The sequence below is a fragment of the Vipera ursinii genome (genome assembly GCF_947247035.1).
Source record: "Vipera ursinii genome assembly, chromosome: 1".
Classification (NCBI taxonomy): domain Eukaryota; kingdom Metazoa; phylum Chordata; class Lepidosauria; order Squamata; family Viperidae; genus Vipera; species Vipera ursinii.
This window is the reverse complement of record NC_139512.1, coordinates 77,218,841-77,238,429: the sequence shown is the minus strand read 5'-3', so window position 1 is coordinate 77,238,429 and position 19,589 is coordinate 77,218,841. Positions and strand designations below refer to the sequence as shown.

Below are 19,589 nucleotides of genomic sequence, written 5' to 3'. Positions count from 1 at the left end.
TGCAAAAATGGGCATGATAAAGGACCAAAATGGCAGGGACCTAACAGAGGCAGAAGAGATTAAGAAGAGGTGGCAAAATTACACAGAAGAATTATACAAGAATGAGCTTAACGTCCCTGATAATCACAATGAGGTGGTCACTGACCTCGAGCCAGACATCCTAGAATGTGAAGTGAAGTGGGCCTTAGAAAAGCTGAGCAACAACAAAGCTAGTGGAGGTGACAGTATTCCAGCTGAGCTATTCAAAATCTTAAAAGACGATGCAGTAAAAGTGCTACACTCAATTTGCCAGCAAATTTGGAAAACTCAACAGTGGCCACAGGATTGGAAAAGATCAGTTTACATTCCAATTCCAAAGAAAGGCAGTGCCAAAGAATGTTCAAACTATCGCACCATTGCACTCATTTCTCATGCTAGTAAAGTTATGCTTAAAATTCTACAAGCTAGACTCCAGCAGTATGTGGATCGAGAACTACCAGAAGTACAGGCAGGATTTCGAAGAGGCAGAGGAACTAGAGATCAAATTGCTAACATACGCTGGATCATGGAGAAAGCTAGAGAGTTCCAGAAAAACATCTACTTCTGCTTCATTGACTATGCTAAAGCCTTTGATTGTGTGGATCATAACAAACTGTGGCAAGTCCTTAAAGAGATGGGCATACCAGACCATCTTATTTGTCTCTTGAGAAATCTATATGCGGGCCAAGAAGCAACAGTGAGAACTGGACACGGAACCACTGATTGGTTCAAAATTGGGAAAGGAGTCCGGCAAGGCTGTATACTGTCGCCTTGCCTATTTAACTTATATGCAGAGCACATCATGAGAAAGGCAGGGCTAGATGAATCAAAAGTTGGAATTAAGATTGCCGGAAGAAACATCAACAACCTAAGATATGCAGATGATACCACTCTAATGGCAGAAAGTGAAGAAGAACTAAAGAGCCTGGTGTTGCGGGTGAAGAAGGAGAGTGCAAAACTTGGGTTGAAACTAAACATTAAGAAAACCAAGATCATGGCATCTGGCCCTCTCAATTCCTGGCAAATAGATGGGGAAGAAATGGAGGTAGTGACAGATTTTATTTTCCTTGGCTCCAAGATCACTGCAGATGGGGACTGTAGCCAAGAAATTAAAAGACGCTTGCTCCTTGGGAGGAAAGCCATGGCAAATCTAGACAGCACACTAAAAAGCAGAGACATCACCCTGTCAACAAAAATCCGTATAGTCAAGGCTATGGTCTTCCCAGTTGCAATGTATGGCAGTGAAAGCTGGACCATAAGAAAGGCTGAGCGCCAAAGAATTGAAGCCTTTGAACTATGGTGCTGGAGAAGACTCCTGCGAGTTCCTTGGACTGCAAGGCGATCAAACCGGTCAGTCCTAGAGGAGATCAACCCTGACTGCTCTTTAGAAGGCCAGATCCTGAAGCTAAAACTCAAATACTTTGGCCACCTAATGAGAAGGAAGGACTCACTGGAGAAGAGCCTAATGCTGGGAAAGATTGAGGGCAATAGAAGAAGGGGACGACAGAGAATGAGGTGGCTGGATGGAGTCACTGAAGCAGTAGGCGTGAGCTTAGATGGACTCCAGAAGATGGTAGAGGACAGGAAGGCCTGGAGGAACATTGTCCATAGGGTCGCGATGGGTCGGACACGACTTCGCAACTAACAACAACAACAATGAAAATTTTCTCTTAAGAATATTATAATTATAGCAACTTACGCTATAAACTTTGGAACTTCTTAGCTGGAAGTAAGCTTTGCTTGATGTACTTAAAAACAGTACTTGTATGGTAAAACGATGCAGTAGAGCGTATGTAGTCCTCTTGAATAAAAATATATAGTATAAGAGTCTTAGTGATCTACAAATCCAAGGTTCATATAGATTTGATCTTGACAATCTTTTGAGCTCAGGAAACATTCTGGTAATGTTACTAGATATTTAGTTTTAGGTAAATATATTATTATGGTAAATGGAAATGCACAGTTTTCTTCGTTGTCTTTATTTTACTATTGCATGTGGCACGATGTAGACGTCATCAAGGATCTACTGTAGGTTTGGAAAGAGAAACTGGTTTGTAGCCTTCACAGTTGGGTCTGAATTTTTTTCTGTTTTGGATCATTTGAAAGGGTTTTAAGGGGTTTACGAATTAGGAGTTTTAAATCTTGCATATGTATAAGGCATCCTTAAATCTATGTCCCCCCAAATAATAATAATAATAATAATAATAATAATAATAATAATAATAATAATAATAATAATAATAATTATTATTATTATTATTATTATTATTTTCTGTTTGGGGTGGGTAAAATAAATATTTTATTGGTGCAAGTTTAAAGCACTAATTTTAAGCACGCCTAGTTTTCCATCTTCTTCCCTGAAAGACCTGAAAGATTTGGTCTTGCCCATTCTAGTAATTTTTTTGATAAACCTTGATCCCAAGGCGGGATAAAAAGTCATGGGGCAGTTCCCAGACTGAAAAAGTTGTAGAACTGAAGGTAACTGAATTGTTATTTTTTTTCACCACTGTGAAGAAACAGACTGTTAGATTAAATAGCACTTTGGTCTCATGTAACAGTCCCATGCCTAATTTTTTTTGGCTTAGTTATTAACTACTGATGTTTGGAAATGGGGTATTAAATCAGAATAGATACCAACAAAAGGAGGAAACTGCAGCAATATAGGCAGTATCTCTCTATTTCCAAGCCTGTAAATAATTACACAATATATTGTTTTTTATCACTAATTTCATGGGAAAAGCAATACTAATAATGATTAAATTGTACAAGATTGCAAGCATTTTACAATACTGCACAATATAAAAACAGATTGATAAGTATAAAGAAGTTGCACTGAAATGAAATGGTTAACATTTGTAAGAAACAAATAAGTTAGCATTGGCTAGTCCAATGACTTTTGTAGGTAGCATGCGTGCCACTGGTGGCATTCAGAGCCCTCTCTGTGGGCACGTGCACCATTGCCCCAGTCCTAGGCCTTCAGCTGGGTTTTATAAAACCTTTTCGCTTTAGGCCTCTGCTACCATGTGCAAAAAAAAAAAAGGTTCAATCAATCAATTTCAACTTCTTGCGGGGGGAAAAATATCTCGCAAAGTTGGAATTGATTGATTGAACTTTTTAGTCCCACACTGTCTGCCTTTACCACCGCAGCCACGCCCAGTCAATGGGCCACACCCACCTGGCATAGGACGATACATAAGTGGGTTTTGGGTTGCAGTTTGGGCACTCGGTCTCTAAAAGGTTTGCCATCACTGTTCTAGGATAATCTTCCCCAACTAATTTCTTCTGGAGTATAAGGTTAGTTTAGGTGGGCACATGAGGTCTCTGGTGTTTAGTAGGATAAGAAGCCAAAAACCAGATATGAGAAATGTGATTCTTCTGTTTTGATATACTAATTTACCTATGTTAATGATATCGCTTACGGTATACTATTTTGTTGAGAGGTTAGGAAGAACGAATGTGAAATGCTTTCTTTTATCATCCCATAAGGGATGCTTTCTTGTAAGTGAGGGTTGAAACCTGTTCTTCTGATGGGAATTTGTGATTATTTTTGTTAACAATAAAGATATAATATTTAAAATTCAGATTAAGATGCTCTTACATGTTTATGTGTTTCTGAAGTTGTGCTCAAGACAACTTCAAAGTCTTTGATGTTTAATTCCATATAAGGCACATAATAGTTCCAGGTTTCCTATTTTCTTTACCTGCAGTACCTGCAACTAATACATATCTGTCAATATGTCTATTTTGCTAGAATTTGTTAACAAGATTTAGAAGTGTGTGCCCATCAACAATTCAGCAATGAGTTTGGTTTGAAATATGAAAGTTTCTGCATATATCTAAAGTACATTTTATCTGCAAAAAACATGGATGCATCTATTTCATTGTTATTTTTAAATAAGGTTTAAAGTAGCCACTTTCTAAGTTACATACTTACAAACCATATTGTGATAGCAGTGCAATTAATTATGTAAAATATAATTCACAGTTTTCTGAACTGGCACTTTCTAGTTGTATAAGTTGTAATGCCCAACATTTTAGGGTAGCCTATGACTTGGAATTCATAATATTATAATACAGCAAAGATGCTAGAATAGAGAAGAGTGGTCTAATAGGAATACTAACTGTAGTCTATAATGAATTTATCTTTGAAATAATCATGCAAATGTAAAGCTCTTGTTTTATATCATAGGTTCTTGGATTTATTTCCAATTTTTGAAATACTTTGCAGAGCAGTATGAATGCCCATGCAATTGTGCACATGAACACACATGTACATGATCCAGAGTGAATAGTTTCAAATAAATTACTACAATCCCTTCAGAGCCGCCAGAATATTGTCCACCACTGCCTTACTAAGAAATCTGGAGAAAGAATAGATATTCATTTAAAGATATGTAGAATTGCTTGGTTTACTATTTGTGAAATATTGTACATTTGGAGAGCTACTTAATTGTTTCATGTTTTCAAACTAATTTGGAAAATGAAACTTTTCTTTTAGAAACCCCTTTTGGATTAAGCCAATTCTTTTGTTCTGTTTTTCAGGGAAACATTCTGATTCTTTCTATTTCTATAACAATAGGACATTAGAAGGAAGAAAGGAAGGAAGGAAGGAAGGAAGGAAGGAAGGAAGGAAGGAAGGAAGGAAGGAAGGAAGGAAGATAGGGAAGAAAGAAGGACTTTTGATTTACTAAGAATCAGAAGATCCCAGGAATTTTAGGTATAGCATTTTTCCACTGCAAGAAGCTTCCATTGCCATCTTCATGCCTTGTGGCCATGCAGGCAAGATTCAGGATGCAGAAAACAGGTGTGAAGAAAATTAGTAATGTTTTTCCAGTCACAATATGAGCAGCCATTGAGAAGACCCAGACATAATTTTTCAAGCTTGGAACTAGGAATTTGGCCTCTAGAACATTTTTCTCTTCCTCCATGAAATTGCATCAGCAATAATGAATCACCCCAAACATGAGAAGGAAAAGAAAGGCCATGCATATGAGTCAAAAGACTCATCTGACCTAAATCATGGTCTTTGTGTTCAAGACAAGAAGGATCCACAAACCATTACAGGCCCTCTTTCATGAATCATGGTCATATGTAAGGGGATTTGCCATATGTTCTAAGCCAAATCCTGGCCTATAAATTAGGAAGCAAGATTATTTGTGGCACACCCTCCCTACAAGAGGGTGCTTGCCATTAAGGGCGAGAGAACTTTTCCACTTTTACAAATAAAGCATAGTTCTCTTCACTATTCTCTTCATCATAACTCCATAGTGGTAAGAGAAATATGGTGGACTATTACTTCCAGGATGCCATAGAGAAAAACTAGAAGGGAGAACAGAACATCCAGCAGCAACAATGTTGCAGGTGTAGCATCACAGATGCATTGAACCTGAAGTTATTTCTCATGTGGGTCCCAAATGGGAGGTACCCAGTCTTTTGAATAAAAAAAGAATGCAAGTTATCTGGGTAAATGATGTCTGCATCCATACCAAGACATTGCAATTTTATTAAATTGGAATTTTACCCAGCTCTAGAATAGGCAGCTCTTAATGCAAGAGATCTCAGAACTTCACCAGATAAGCAATGATTTTAATTTGGACAATGAAAAGTTTGTAGAGCTAATCAGTTGCAGAATTCCCCAGTTCTTGCTTGAAAAAAAACACGAAAAGCTATCATTGTTTACTAAAAGCTGTATTTGCTCTTTTCTTATCCATATGATTCCAACCTAATACCTAAGTCAGTCATGTACAGAAACAAGGAAGGTATCTCAAACAGATCCACACTAACAGAAAATTAGGAGCAAAAATATGTACAGAAGGCAATTGCAAAATTCAATTATGATCAGAATCTCAGTTTTGGACTTGCTTCTTTCTCCCTGATATCTCAGTTGACACAATACAAATGAAAGTGAGCAACTTGCCAAGAGTTCATGAGTTCTAACTCTTTGATGGAATGCCTTTAATTCTGTACTAGGGCTAGAGCATTCGTACACATCAATCTGCTAGGAACTTTGCCTCACAGGATCTTTGGTTCAAGCACTTGAAGGAGTTTGTTAATCCAAAACCAGTTTGCTATCCAAGCCCTTTCCTGGAAGAAAAACAGTTTTATAAATCTCTTGTATCCATACTGATTAATAGCAAGGAGAAAAACAAGTCTGGGCCCATGGCTTCTAAATGCACAAGATCAGAACAGGAAATACGTTTTTGCATCCATCTTATAGTTGAAATTTAACTTCTTTCTGCTTTCAGGAAAAGTGCAATGGATATCTCTGGCCCTTCTCCCACCAATCATTGAGGCATAGTCTCTAAGGTTAAATGATCTTTAGTAAAACCAAATGCAAAAAAAATGGGTGCATGTGGGAATTCAGTGAGTGTTAGAAACAGTCCATCTTGGATGTGATTTGGAATTTCATGAAAAATAAAATCAAGAATCAACTACCCATCCTCATAACTTAAAAACAAGGTAAAGCATTTCAGGGTGCTTTAAAGAAATAAATATATTTTAGAGACCATTGCCACACAGAGTGTGCCCTCAGAAAAGTGAGTCTGGAAAATTAACCTTACATATGCAGACCTTAGAGTCTTATGGTTTTTTTTTTAAATCTAGTAGGATTGAACACTGGGTGCCCATGGTCTCCTATCCTAGAGGCCACTTTTATACCAGGCCTTGACTACTTTCACTCTACTTATGGAAATTGAAGAGGAACAGTTCAAGACTTGGGATCTGTTTATACTAGCTGTTTATTGTTTAGGTATGCAGCTTCCACAAAAAAAAGAAAGAAAATGAAAAAGAAATCTAGACAAACCAGCAGGGCTTCTAGATGTATTACAAAGGCATGTGTAAAGGCAGGTTTAATTTTTCGTTTAAGTCATACAGGTGGCTACTAGTTAACATTATGAAGACAGGCAATCACATTGCTTCTCCAGGATGTTAGAAAATACCCCACCTTTTCAGCCATCTTAGCTACCTTAGTGATAGTACTCATCTCTTAAGAGTATTCCAGAGGATCCATTCTTTCTATGTGGCACTTTCCACTTAAAATTGATTCTCCCGGCACTAACACATTCCACTTGAACCTAACAGACAGGGTCCAGTTACAATTTTGATCAGGAGAATTATTTATTAATGCTTCTTTATTAAGGGCCATTAAGGGAGGACTTGTGTATTTTCTACTAAGGCAGGATGTCTTACAAATGGATTGCTGCTTTATCTGTAAACAACAACAACAGGAAAAAACCTTTCAATGATCCCAGCAAAACATTTGACCATACTTTTTTTAGCCATACTCATTGCATGCAGGAAGTATACTAGGCACAGCTGGACATATTCAGCACACTTAGATTTTACTTAAACTCAGTTAGAATTTTGCCAGAGACCCCTGTATATTTATTTATTTATTTATTTTATTAAACTTATATACCGATATCTTGTAAAGTGGGGAATGAAGGAAAAAGGCTCCTCTTAACCAGTTAGGAAATGCAACTATAATATACTCAACAAAAGGCAAATAGATTTTCCAAAGAATCATGGTCTGTTCAATTTTGAAAGGAACAGTACTGATAACCTTGAAAGCAGAGTTATCTCTGATATACACCTATGATGCAATTGCTTGGACCAACCTTTCTACTTTAATTTGGCACTACAACATAGCTCTGCCTGTCCTTGATTATACAACTGCGCAGAAAGTGTTTTGAGGATTACCAAGCTCACCCTGTAGGGCATGCTTTTTGTGTGCCTTCCATCATTCCAAAGGCCAAGAGACTAATACTTGAGTGCTCCATGTGGTATCTTCTCAGTCGAGCAGATGATAGAACTGGGGAAGAAGCTAGCATCTTATCTACCAGATATATTTAGGCTATTTAGTTATGCATCTCTTTATTTTAATGTAACTTTTTGTTGTTTCTATTCTACTAGTTTCAGTTTGTTGATTGCAAGTACAAATAGGAATGGCCAAAATGAGGCGTTCAGCAATGAAACATATTGCTTTTCTCCTGAAACATTTTTTCTACCCAAATGCCCTGATCTGCACATTCTGGGGCTGATTGGTGCAACTCCAGAAGCATATTGGCCAGAACAGAAAGTGTTTTTTTTTGTCTAAGAGTATTTTGGCATGTCCCCGGTAATGTAAAAAGTAAAGTAAGTTTCAGTGATTGAAGGAGGTTGTCCAGAGCAGAGGAAGGAAGTTCTTTAAGGGCCATCCCTTCCGATTTGAGGAGATGTAAACTCATTATTACTGGGTCCATTCTTGGTGACTGGAAGGATACCTCATGGTAAGTCCAAGACAGTACCATTCTTGGGTAAGGGAAGGGTCAATGAAGCTTTTAAAAACAGAACTATTACAAAATCATTAATTCAGACTATGAATTATAATGTACCATGATTTTATTGCTTAGCAATTTTGGAAAATTTTCAATCAGGTGGTAATGAAGTAAAAGCAAGCACAAAGTATTTGGGTGAATGAATGGTTTCATTTCTTGAAGACATTCCTGAGTATCTGCCAGCTTACATAAGGATTTTCTTTTTAATAGTAAAAAGCCACAAAAACTCAGACAATCTGAAAAGAGACGTAATACTAGTTCAAATGAAGCTCAAGTGAAGCCATCTTCTGGACATCTTTTTGCTCCCGCCTAGCAATCTATGATGATTAAACTAAATTAGGAGTGAGTCTATTTTTGTAGCTTGTTTTGTAGTACAGTATCTCTATGTATCTCTCTAAGACCCAACTGTGGAATTAGTTATTAGCATTTCAATGGTTACTAGTATTATTGACTTGATGTCTGTGTTTTTTTATCAATAAAAATAGGGTGAAAATATACTAAAATGTGTGAACTGTATGTTATATAATAAATCATATAATATACTGAAGAAGTAGACAACAGATTTGTATTAGGTGATTTAGTACAGCCTAGTTGTGCAAATATTTCTATAATATGTCTGGTCTTTCTGTTTGGGAATCAACATCATTTAACTGCACATTTCCAACACTGCATTCGATTACAAAATAAATTCTATTATATTATAGGTTTGATGCAAATATTAGGAGAATATTTGCCTTTATATAACCAACCAATATGGGATGTAAAAGATCTTGTTGCTGATATGGATTAATTCTCTTTTTGTTGTTAAAATGGATTATTCTTGTTCTCATAGAATATTGTACAACTGTGGTTCTTCTAATTCCAACTTGCTGGTTCTACAACACAGATGTAAAAGTTAAGTCTGCAACAACCATAACTAAAGTTAGTTAAATCTGAACCAGGACTGTCTTACAAATCCTGCAATATACTCTTATTTCAACGATCTTTAATTGATGATAATAGTAAACACAGAAATTTGGAAATTAGGTATTTTCCTGAACAGGAACAATAGGGCATATATTTATCTCAAGAAGTTATTTAATATTCTTTAAGGGTGCCTATTATTTTCTTATAGTTCTGTTTCTTCACATGTCATGCCATCCAATGCTGTGTTTCCATGGCTCTCTTTGAAGGTCATTTCTGCTACAATTGTGACTTAAGGTAGTATTCAACCTGTTTATAAGTCAAAACCTGCCTCATCCTTGTCCTTAGGTATGTGGCCATATCTCGAGAGGAGAGAGAGCAGAACCTAATGGCATTTCAGCACAGTGAGAGGATTTATTTTCGGACTTGTCGGGACATCCGGCCAGGGGAGAAATTGAGGGTCTGGTATAGTGAAGATTACATGAAGCGGCTGCACAGTATGTCTCAGGAGACCATCAACCGAAACCTCACAAGAGGTGAGATTTTTTTCCCCTTTCTTTCCTCTCACTATTTATTCATGTCTTTGTTTTTCTGACCCAGTTACCAGGCAGTTCTTGCAAAATCAAGTATATGAAGAAATCAACAAATAAAAAATCATCAATGTAAAATAATACATAGTGTAAAATAATAACTATGTATTAGTTGCTAACACAGATAATGCAGCTGAAATGGATCCATCAAATAAAATATATAAGGGATATGGAGAGAATTTCATTTAATATATACTGAAAACTAAGAAGCATTGTCTTGAAGGAGATATTTTTGGCTTGATTTTGGGGAGGGGAGGGGGGTAAATAGGGCAGATACAGTGGCTGTGGTACAGTTGTAATGTCCTTTTCAGTTTGCAAAATACCTGTGTCTTTCTTGCAAACACAATGGCTATCATGATGTTTAAATCTGACAATGAGGTATTCAACAAATATACCTGACTAGCTTTATATACCAAATACTGATGAGTGCTGGAGAATGAATGATTCCTCCACTGACAGAGATCAAAACTTAAATATTCAGAACTAATTGGGAACTTCCCAAATATATCCAGACATTAGGACAAAGATATCCTGGTCTCTGGATATGCACCATTATGGGTTTTGCTTCCTTCTTAGTTTAGGGGTCCACTCTCAAAAGTACTTTAAAAGGGAGCTTCCCATAGTTAATAGCAGATAGCTGATTAAAGTTGATGGTTGACAGGAAGGAAGAAGAGGATCCACATGAAATTATTTTCCCTGTTATTTTTCTGAGCACTGTCATGTCCAATTTATTTATGTATGAAGCTGTATGTTGTCCTTAAACTTGAAGCAAACATGGAAGAGGTAGATCCTGGATAAAAAAAAAATACTGTTTTTCATGTAATATCCCCCAATTTTCTTTCTACTAATTGAACCTCCTATATGCTTTAAAACTTATTCTCTCCAAGTGCTGAGAGAGATGCTGATAATTGGGTCATAATTAGCTGGTGCTCAATGTGTGCAAGTAGGCTTATGTAAATACACACTTTCTTCATTACAGAACTGTAGAAATGTCTATATTTATGAAAAGGTTATTGTTTTTAGTTTTATTTTTTTGAGTAGCCACAATCTTGGTTAAAGTTAAAGATAGTTTTCTTACATTTCTAAGTATTTTGATTTAAAAATGTGGTATCAATTGGAATAAAAAATGATAAGAGGTTAAAAAAAACCTGAAAAGTTTAAAAATCAGCATGCCACAAACTCCAGGCACTCAGTATTCACAGTGGTGGCTATCCAAACTGTGTTTCCTTATTTCCTGACCTGAGTGTATGTGTATGTGTGTGTGCGTGTGTTTCTGGAGTAGTACATGAGTTCAGTTCATATGATCATTAGGAACAACAACAAAAGCTCAAAATACCAGTTGCTCATAGACGGAGCAGTTACCCAAGACTCAAGGTCTAGACAGACCAATCTGAGCACAGCCTGGATTGACTACAGGAAAACCTACGGCTCAGTGCCACTCACATGGATCTCTGACTGCCTACACTATTCAAAGTGATCAGGATACTAAGGACCTTCCTCAAGAACTCAATGAAACATTGGAAGATAGCACTGAAAGTCAACACAAGGCAGCTCACACAACTGGGCATCATGTGCAGTATATACCAAGGTAATGCACTGTTCCCTCTGCTGTTCTGTAAAGGCTTTGATCTCCTCAGCCAGATATTCACAAGAACTGGATATAGATACAAGTTCAAGAGTATAACTACCCCCAGCTGTCTCCTCTAAATGGATAAAATCAACTTTTATGTTAAGAATGAACTTGCTGATCTACCTGACAAATCTGCAGTGAAGAATGTGGCCAAGATAATAGTCAAAATTGAGAAAGTAGTTAAGACTGATGAGGTGCAACTACCAGTGGGCCACATATCAAACATAGAGCTTAGTTACAAGTATATCAGTATCCCACAATCACATAGAAACAACAGTGGGAGATGCTAGGAAGACAGCAACATCAAAAGGTAAGTCAGCTCAATGGGAAGGACAAAATCCATGCCATTAAGATATATTCCCTGCCAGCCTTAAGATATCTGCTGGTACAATGAGCTGGTCAAAGCAGGACATGGAAGCTGCTGATGTGAAGACCCAGAAGCTCCTCACAGTGTACAAAGGTTTCCACTCCAAGTTCCCAGAGATTATACACCAGCCAAAAAGAGGGCAGGTGGCATCTGGTGAGTGTCAAAGCCACTGTCCTGGATGAAACCCAGAACATCCAGGAGTATATCAGTAAGATGGCACTCAAAGATGTGTTTCTGAGAGAATGTCTGAAGGAGCAGCAATCATGGGAGAAAGATCAAGCAATGCCATGGCAACACAAGACTCTGCATAGGATGTACCATTGACAGATAGCTGAGGTGGCAGACATTGGGAAATCCTACCAGTTGGATTAAAAGATAGCACCGAGGCACTAATCATAGCAATAAGAGGGACTAAACACCTGATCCAACGAAGCAGGTGTCTACTATACAAGGCAGAACCCAAGGTGCAGACTATGCAGAGAGGCCTCACAACAATCCAAGGTATAAGATGCAGACAGAAACACATTCACTGAAATAGCTGGCATCGTGTACAGGAATACCTGCACAGTGTATGGGTTAGATCTTCCCAAGTCCAGATGTATGTATGTATATGTATGCATGCACACATGTATTGTAAGCAAATCCTTAAACAGAAAAGGGCCAGATGCAGAAAATTTGCTGGAAGCAAAGTTCCTTCTTCTGCCTCCCTCTGGTTCAGGATTAAGATTGTGAAACAGTTAAAAGTTATGGCTAGCTGTTCTTGAATTGGCTTATGAAAACATACCAGGTCAGCAAATTCTATATAATATAGAATAATAATTAGGCAATTGAAGATATTGTTTAAAAACATTATCTTAGCATTAAGATAGTAGTGAGTAATGGTCTGAGGAATGAAGCAGTTCTATTATATATCCTCCATATATTACATATCCTCCAAGGATCATACTGCTGAGATTTGTCACAAACGGTTGATGTTTGGTTTTGTAATTTTTCTTTTTAAAACATACACTATACATAAACACCCATACGCACCCTTCTAGACTCCTCTGGAGCCTAAACAAATCATAATAAATATGCAGTCCCTAGTTGCAAAAATAGTACTATCCTTGTCTTAAGAATGATGCAACTAGCTCTGTTCTACCAGCTCCTGAAATCTCAGAGAAGAAACTACCCTTGCATACTCTCATTCTGGCAGTACTGGATGTTGTTCACCTGGAACTGGAGAGTTTGAGATGGGAACATGGCTAATAATGCTTAAAATATTTTGTGTATCTTGAATGTGGAAGTGGATTTTGAATCTTCTATTTTGCCTTATCCTGGAGAACCCAGAAACTGAAAATTTAGAGATGATCATTGAGATCTAAACACTTATACATACCCAGTAATCTACCATCCATACTATTTGTATGTATATTTAAAGAATAATTGTATGTGATAAATATTATTGATATTGTAAATGGATGAAGACTCTAAACAAATTAAAATTCTCATGAGTTGTGACGTTAAAGCTCTTTTCTTTCCCTCTTGTATGTTAAATTGAATTGCTCACAGTTACTTCTGGGAAGGACTCCCTGAGCATCATATATAGTAAGATATGGTATATAAATCATGTAAACTAAACCTGATATTAAACCATAAAAGGAAGAGAAAGTCCCTGTTTTACTGCAGGGAAATAAATTAAAACAGTTGATGGCAGTCTATTCATGACAGGGAAAACTCCTGTAGTGAAGGAAAATACCTTTAATATTTATAGTTGGCAACTAAATACATTTATTGTTTCTGCTTTTTTTTAGTGAAAATTATGCAAAGTCACTGTGAATTGGCTAGCAGCTAAATTTAAATGAATAGACCAGATGTCCAAGAGAAGATTTGGATGGAACCTATAGACCAGGGGTGTCAAACTGCCGGCCCGTGGGCCGGACGCATCACCTGGAAGCCACGCTCACCCCATTGCCAGCAATGGCAAAACTATCCTGATACGTTGCGTGATGTCACGTGACGTTGTGAGTTTAACATGTCTGCTATAGACAAAGGTTCCTATACTGCTTGAGATATAATAGGAGAGGGCCCACATTATGCAAGCTCCATATCTTCTCGGAGGCACACCAATTCTGGGTTGCACAACCAGGATTACACCACATTTTAGTAAAATGTTAAAGTTTTGTTGCCATCCTGGTCCTCCAGATTTTTGCAGCCCAGGTCTGGTAATCCTGCCTTCTTGTATATATTGTCCCTGATTCTGAATTAATCATTCACTTAAGAACTTCATTATCGTAATAAGTCTCCATCTTAGTCAAAGTCCATGAAAAATGTTTCGTATGAGATCTCTCAGATATGTTCCTTTCAATCTATTACAAAAGTATGTGTTATACCTATTAATTTAAACTATTTTAAAGGAAAGCCTTCTTTAAAAATAAGCTTAACTAAAACAGCTGCATAAAATACTTAATAGTGATAGTGGGCATCAGTAGCATACAGTAACATCCAGGTCTTTACAGACATTTGAAAATAGCAATAGCACTTAGACTTCTACACCACTTCACAGTGTCCTCTCTAAGCAGTTTACAGAGTCAGCATATTGCTTCCAACAATCTGGGTCCTCATTTTACTGACCACAGAAGGATGGAAGGCTGAGTCAACCTTGAGCCGGTGAGACTCGAACTGCCAAACTGCTGGGAGTCAGCAGTACTACATTCTAACCACTGCCCACCAGGGCTCTGTGTCAGAGTGTCACTCACACATCCCATGGTGGTATACCAGAAAGACATTTTTAATATAATAATTTAGAGTAATTTGATCGACAGAGATTACTATAGAAAAGGCGTCTGTGGAGATTCTCGGTCATCTAGGTGCTTTTTTTCAAAGGCAATTGGACTTTCTTTGCTTTTCTTTGAAGATGTTTCACTTCTTATCCAAGAAGTTTCTTCAGTTCTTCAGAAGAACTGACGAACTGAAGTTTCTTGGATGAGAAGTGAGTCTTGAAGGAAAAACAAAGGAAGTCCAGTTACCTTTTGACAAAGCACCTTTGGGACTATAGAAAAGGTGTTTTTTTCTCTCTACTGATTATAAGTATCAAACAAGATAATAATTACGGTAACTCAAAAGGTGATTGCATCTTCTAACACAAAGCCCTACGAACAGTCAGACAAAATTGTAAAAAATAAAACAAAATAATTGGATCAAATTCCATCATTTCTACCAAGCATCAGGAATAGGCGAATTATTAGCAGAAGTAGAATTCCAATTAGCTAGAGCAGGAGTTCTCGGCATCGGTCCATGGCATGCCAGAGACGGGTCCGTGCAAACAAGCAAACTCCCATCTGTGGAATGGAGGCAGCATGTAAAACTACGCCCCCTCCAGTCCACAGAAAAACCTCTCTCCTTGGAACCAGTCCCTGGTGCCCAAAAGGTTGGTGGCCGCCGAGCTAGAGAATATAGGATTGCAGAAAGCTGAGGTGTTAGACTATGAAAAGGACAATAAAGAAAATAAATATGTTTTTTTTTACTTTGTACAAGTATTGGTTTATTCATTTATCAATCAATACACTTACTAAAACCATTATTTATTTATTTATTTTGTCTATACCTGATTCATAATCTCACAGTACTCTCAACAGTTTATAGAAGTACAAAAAATTAAAAACATACATATTGAAAACAAAAAGCACCACAAACAAGCTAAAATCTTGGCTTCCCAATCCCAATCCCACATTGGAGGAGCTCCGTTTTTAGTTCTTTCAGAAGGTAATTTAAATGGGAGCTAACCATCTTTAGTGAGAAGCCATTCCAGACAGCTCCACTGCTGCTCCAGGTTTTGCTCCTTCCTTCGTCACCAGAATGTAGGAAACCACCAGATGCTCTTCTTGACAAGATTGCTTTGATTGGGCTGATTCTAATAGGCAGCTACCTTACTGAAAGTAATTTGATACAGGGCATAAGGCACTTTATAGTAAAGGCTACAACAGTCCTTTCAGTTGCAACCAGAAGTATATGGGAAGCTACTGCAGGACCCACTTCAGAAGTTTATTATGTTTCCATCTGCAAGGGCTGGATAGTACACAGGCCACTGCATTTTCAGCCAACTGAAGTTTCCAATTTATCTTTCTTCAAAGGAAGCTCCACAGAGAACATTTTGCAGTAATTCAAATGAGTGGTGATGAAGGCACAAGTCACTATAGTAAGGTAGTGTTGCCCCAGATAGGACACAACTAATACAACTGAAGCTGATAAAGGGCCTCCTGGCTACAGCTTCCTATTGTTCTAGCAGGACCACAAATCCAAGAGGGCCTCCAAGCTATGGATATGCTTTTTTCAGGAACAGTGCTTTCTAACTCAGAAGTACCACTGGAGCCACCAGAGAATCCCAAAAAATTATGAACAGTAATTTTCCTTTAAAATGACTAGAAATGTCGTCATCTGCAATGAGACTTCAACTACGTCTCGCAGATCCAAGTAACTACTCTGCCTGTGGCAGTCCAAGGTCTCAGGAGAGGCAAGGATCCAATTCCACATGGCAGAAGAGGATTTCTTAGAGAGCACCCAAACTATTTTCTCAGAAGCCACAATCAAAAGAATCCCTCCAAACATGGCAATATTATGTTTTGGTCAAAACTCTAGGCTCTGCTCAGAATAGAACAACTCTGATAAACTTATTGACAAAATGTTGTGCTAATTTGTCACATTTCTGGGGGCTCTGAGAAGACCAAAGGGTCATTCAGAATTGGTTGACAGAGAGGTTACTCAGGATGATTCATGATTTTTTTCAAAGGCATGTTGCCAACAGCAAACCAGGCCTTTGACTGATTCACCTGTCAGATTGTCAAGGAAATTCCAAGCATCCATTGAAATCCATGTGGTACTTGGGGTGGACCATCTGAATGGGTTGAGCCCTATGACGATAACACAGCAATCAGTCACATCTGGACCAGGAAGTGATCTAACCACAACAAAAAGCTGATGGTAACAGTCTTTATAACAAAGTCACATTATAGAGATTCTGAAGTAAATACAAGGTCTAATCCATGTCAGTTCCGTGATTTCCTGAGGAAAATCCATGGTTACCATGGAGATCATGAACTGCCAGCCTCTGCCATATGAGGTATAAATCCCTCATTGTTAGAAGATGGGAGGGACTCAACTACCATCCTGACAGATCCAGAAGCCCAGAAAGGCTCCTGATGGATGTCAATGATGCTTTTTGCCTCCAATCCAAATTTGCTTACTCCTTTCATCTGCCAGTACTCCTAACCAGTGGTGGATTCAAATATGTGAACAACTGGTTCTCTGTATGGGTGCCACTTCTGGAAGTCCATTCTGGGCCTGTGCAACAAAAAATTAGGTACCAGTTCTGCCAAATGGGTACAAACTGGCCGAATCCCACTGCTCCTAACCACTCACAAATCAAACAGCTATTTCCAGAAACTTGGTGAATCTTTCTGCATCAAGGCCCTTAAAATGTTCTAGACTGATCTTCCAGACTGATCCTTCCTCATACATACCAAATCTCCAAATATATTCATATTTCTATTTCTCTTCCAAGTCCATACTGCATCCTTCACTCTGTTTGACATCATCTTGAAAACAGCAATCTATTAATGAGCTTCGCTATTTTGAAGCAACTCTCAGGTGATTCAGTCAAACTGATCTTATTAGCATAATTTAGTCAACTTCCTTGTTTTGATTAGTTTTTGTAGCCTCAGGGTACATGCCATCACCACCACCATTGTGGCTGCTAGAAATCTTAACATGTTCCCTATGCTTAGAAGCAGGGCTTTCAAGCCTATTTTTACATCCACGGTGTTGGAAGCATGCTATTTTTAAAAACTCTGTGTTTGCCTGGTAGATATCTACAAGTGGAACAAAATGACAGTGTATATGAGGTGATTTCATCATGTAAATATTGCAACTTACATACTTGCACCAGGTGTAATATTAAGGTCACTGGTTTGTTATGGACACAACGGTTTTTAATTCCAAATATTACTAATCATGGTTAAGATGGAATAGATTTTTTTTTACAAAATGTGAATTACCCTGTCAAGCCTTAAAGAAATATTCAGACAGAAAGGTGTCATATCTGCCACTTCATAACTAACCCACCAGTTAATGTCATACTCTAAAACTAAGTAGGATATAGAATTGACTGAAGTCTTGCATTTTTTCTGTATGATTTTTTAAATGTATGAATCAAAATAAATCCTGTGCAAATTGATACATGCTTACAATAGTTTGGTATTGGTTAGAAGTTCCAATGCAGTATCACAAAACCTGGAGTTGCAATTGTTGCGTAGCAGTTTTTACCTAGTGTCACAAGTAGATAAAACTATCTCAGTTAACTGATGACTATGGTGCTAGGATTTGATGAACCACTTCTACACTAAAGTTGTTACATAAGTACAAGTGTGTTTCTTAAATGTAATATAACAACATTAAGCAGCGCCTTGTTTGGAAAACAACCAAGTATTGATGCTTGGAATTATTTACAAGACAGAAGAAAGATAGAATCAAATTCATCATCTTCTGAATTTCCAGGTAAGGATATATGACTATTTTTTCTAATCTGCTAGCATCTCTGCTTTTTGGTAAATTTTGCTTAAATTCACACATTTAGCAATGTATTACAACAAGCTATAGATCTCAGTTTTGTGTATCACTGAGCTGGTTCTAATTGACTGTGATAAATAGCGATATGGGAAATGAGATTGTAATTCCTGTGTATTCTCATGTCTCATGTCACTCTATTATACAGTGGAAAGGTCTATCAGGTTTACTGGTTCAACATGGAAACTTCATAGTATTGATATGATGCCTTTTACCAAGTCAAAGTTATCACTACATTTTGAGCAATCAGAAACGTCCATATTTTATTTTAATTTCAGTTACAGGTTAGCTACCTGTAGACCAACTGCCTATTCTTTGAAGCATATTGAAGCATACCTCTGTATATTACCTAGATATTGTTTGATTTTCAATATTGCCCATCATTAGGGTGCCTAAGCATTTATTCCAGTAAATGTGTTAATTGGTTATGCAACATATGAAAAGTTTGCCCTACCTTTTTGCTTTAGCTTTTGTGTCAGGAATGTTGTAGTTTCCCATGAATAATCATCTCCTTATTTTTTTTTTTTTAGGGGACAGAAGATTACTAAGAGAAAAGACAGAAAGAACTATGGGAAGCCAAGAAGATGTGATCTATCCCCTTGAGCTCACTATATCAAAACCAGGGAAGAGTCCTTACAAACGTAGCTTTGAAGAAGGGATACCTCAACCCCAAACCAAGAAAAAGAAAATAGACCTCATCTTCAAAGATGTCCTAGAGGCTTCTCTGGAATCAACTAAGGTAGAAGATCATAAGTTCACCAAAAATTCTACCCCTTCCACTCGAAAATCCTTGAGGTTCCAAGTTCAAGATGTCTCAGAAAAATGTGGGACTAGTGTTCAAGACAGTTCTCCTAATCACAGTAGACATAGAAATGAGGGTGAGTGGAAGGTCCCTCACGGTTCTCCCTTTACCATGTCCAAAGAAATTGGCTTGCTGGAAGAGGAAGGTGAAGAACCTTTGTCGTTTAAAGTGAACAGCCTCACTGATCTGTCTCTGGTGTCAAGTCAAGATGATGCTCTCGAAATCCCAACAACTTCCTTGTGTCCCAATTGCATCCGGCTGAAAAAAAAGATTCGGGAATTGCAGGCTGAGCTAAATCTGCTAAGATCTGGCAAGTTAGCTGAGCCATCTCTACTACCTCCTCAGGTACCTGAGTATCAAGCTT

At 37.7% G+C, this 19,589-nt stretch overlaps 1 protein-coding gene across 2 annotated transcripts in view; it reads left to right on the top strand.

The window, feature by feature from the left end:
- Positions 1–19,589, top strand: part of PRDM11 (PR/SET domain 11) — a 53,404-nt gene that overhangs the window by 28,799 nt on the left and 5,016 nt on the right. For both annotated transcript variants that reach the window (XM_083358841.1, XM_083358842.1), the window contains one exon: positions 9,585–9,772. In XM_083358841.1, coding sequence (XP_083214967.1) covers positions 9,585–9,772 — 188 coding nt within the window. The remainder of the gene's footprint in view (positions 1–9,584; positions 9,773–19,589) is intronic.